The sequence below is a fragment of the Zea mays genome, chromosome 2, assembly GCF_902167145.1.
Source record: "Zea mays cultivar B73 chromosome 2, Zm-B73-REFERENCE-NAM-5.0, whole genome shotgun sequence".
In the NCBI taxonomy this organism is placed as follows: Eukaryota; Viridiplantae; Streptophyta; class Magnoliopsida; order Poales; family Poaceae; genus Zea; species Zea mays.
This window is the reverse complement of record NC_050097.1, coordinates 14,765,489-14,767,389: the sequence shown is the minus strand read 5'-3', so window position 1 is coordinate 14,767,389 and position 1,901 is coordinate 14,765,489. Positions and strand designations below refer to the sequence as shown.

Below are 1,901 nucleotides of genomic sequence, written 5' to 3'. Positions count from 1 at the left end.
GTTATTACTTGCTCCCTCCGTTCCAAAATAGTATTCATTTTAGCTTTTGGTTTTTATATTTATATTTAAATATATGAAAATGAATCTATACACATATATAAAACATACACATTAAGTATTGTATAAATCTATTAATTAATTAAAACAAATTTTAATTTGGAACGGGTAGTATTACGTATAAGTGTCGAACACCCAGGAGGGTAATCTTTCCTCCTCCAAACTACACTAATATACAAAGGGTGTGCCACTTTATGTTTGTTTTTGTGCCCTGTATATTAGCCTAATGTGTACGATGTTCACCTATTTGTACTTTGCTAAAAGAAAAAATGGAGATTGTTACTTGTGTTAAATGCAAAACCCTGAAAGATATTTTTTTTGTCTGTCCACTTTCGTCTCTTAATCATTAGTAACTTTCTATTGTACTCCATTATGAACCGCAGGACCACCGAAAACCGAAGCTCCAGCAGCTCAAGAAGGACCATCGGAGAGTTCCAAAGCTAAGAACTGGAAACGGTGGCTTGTGGTGGCAGCGGATGCAATCTTGCTCATCGTTGGTCAGACATCAGCAACACTGCTGGGGAGATACTACTACAGTCAAGGTGGCAACAGCAAGTGGCTATCAACGTTCGTGCAGACTGCTGGCTTCCCTCTATTGTTCTTCGGCCTGTTCTTTTTCCCTTCGAAGTCCAGCGGAAGTCCGGTCGGAAAAACTGCCATGATATATGCTGTCCTGGGGCTTATCATAACCGCGGACAACATGATGTATTCCCACGGACTGATGTTTCTTCCAGTCTCGACCTTTTCGCTCATCTGCGCTAGTCAGTTGGCCTTCAACGTCTTTTTCTCATACGTCTTGAACTCTCAGAAGCTCACCGGTTTGATCATGAACTCCGTGGTGCTGCTCACCTTGGCTGCTTTACTCCTTGGAGCCAACCATGAAACTCATGGACCTATTACTGGTGGTGTCTCAGGAGGAAAGTACCTTCTGGGTTTCCTGTTGACAGTAGGAGCATCAGGCACCTACTCACTCATCCTTTCCCTTATGCAACTTACATTCGAGAATGTGATCAAGAAACAGACCTTCTCGGCAGTTTTGAACATGCAGATATATACTGCACTTGTGGCAACTTTCGCTTCTCTTGTTGGACTATTTGCAAGTGGAGAATGGATGGATTTAAGAGAGGAGATGGATAGGTTCCAATCAGGACAGTTCTCCTACCTGATGACACTGGTGTGGGCATCCGTGTCTTGGCAGCTCGCTTCTGTTGGAGTGGTGGGCTTGGTTTTTGAGGTATCGTCGTTGTTCTCGAATGTGATCAGCACATTTGCTCTACCTATTGTCCCTCTTTTTGGTGTGATGGCCTTTCATGACAGGATGAACGGAGTCAAGATCATAGCCATGCTAATTTCGATATGGGGTTTCCTTTCATATCTCTATCAAAACTATCTCGACGACAAGAAGGTTAGGAATGCTTAGGGAGATTACTTGGGTCTACAATTTTCTTTCATAGATGTTTAGTTTGTTTCCTGCGAGATGATAGATGTTCATTACTTATGTTAATTTAAGTACATTTTACCAGGAGGAAACTATATCTTTTCAGCATAGCTAGAAAATTTCCCTTAGTTTTTTTTTTTTTTTTTTTTTTTTTTTTTTTTTGCATATGCGGCATATGTGTAAGGGTGTGGGACAGGGAAATAAACATGATACATAGATTTATATGTGATTTTTCTATAAATCTTCTGTTAAAGTTGTCATTCTTTATTCAAACACTGTTATCTGTTGCCCGTTCGAATTTTTTTTCTCTTAACTGTGTTGAGAGGGGTTATCATATTCAATTTGTTTCCTAGAAACTATCGAATGTTTAAAATTTTGACCAGATATTTATCAGCCACCAAGTATT

General features: G+C 39.7%; 1 protein-coding gene across 1 annotated transcript; it reads left to right on the top strand.

Annotated features, from left to right (window-relative positions):
* Positions 1–433: 433 nt before the first annotated feature.
* Positions 434–1,612, top strand: LOC103646015 (probable purine permease 11; the record flags this gene model as incomplete). The annotated part of the gene is made up of 1 exon (XM_020549262.1): positions 434–1,612. A coding segment is annotated over one exon (1,044 nt), but the record flags the coding sequence as incomplete, so codon positions are not given.
* Positions 1,613–1,901: the final 289 nt, after the last annotated feature.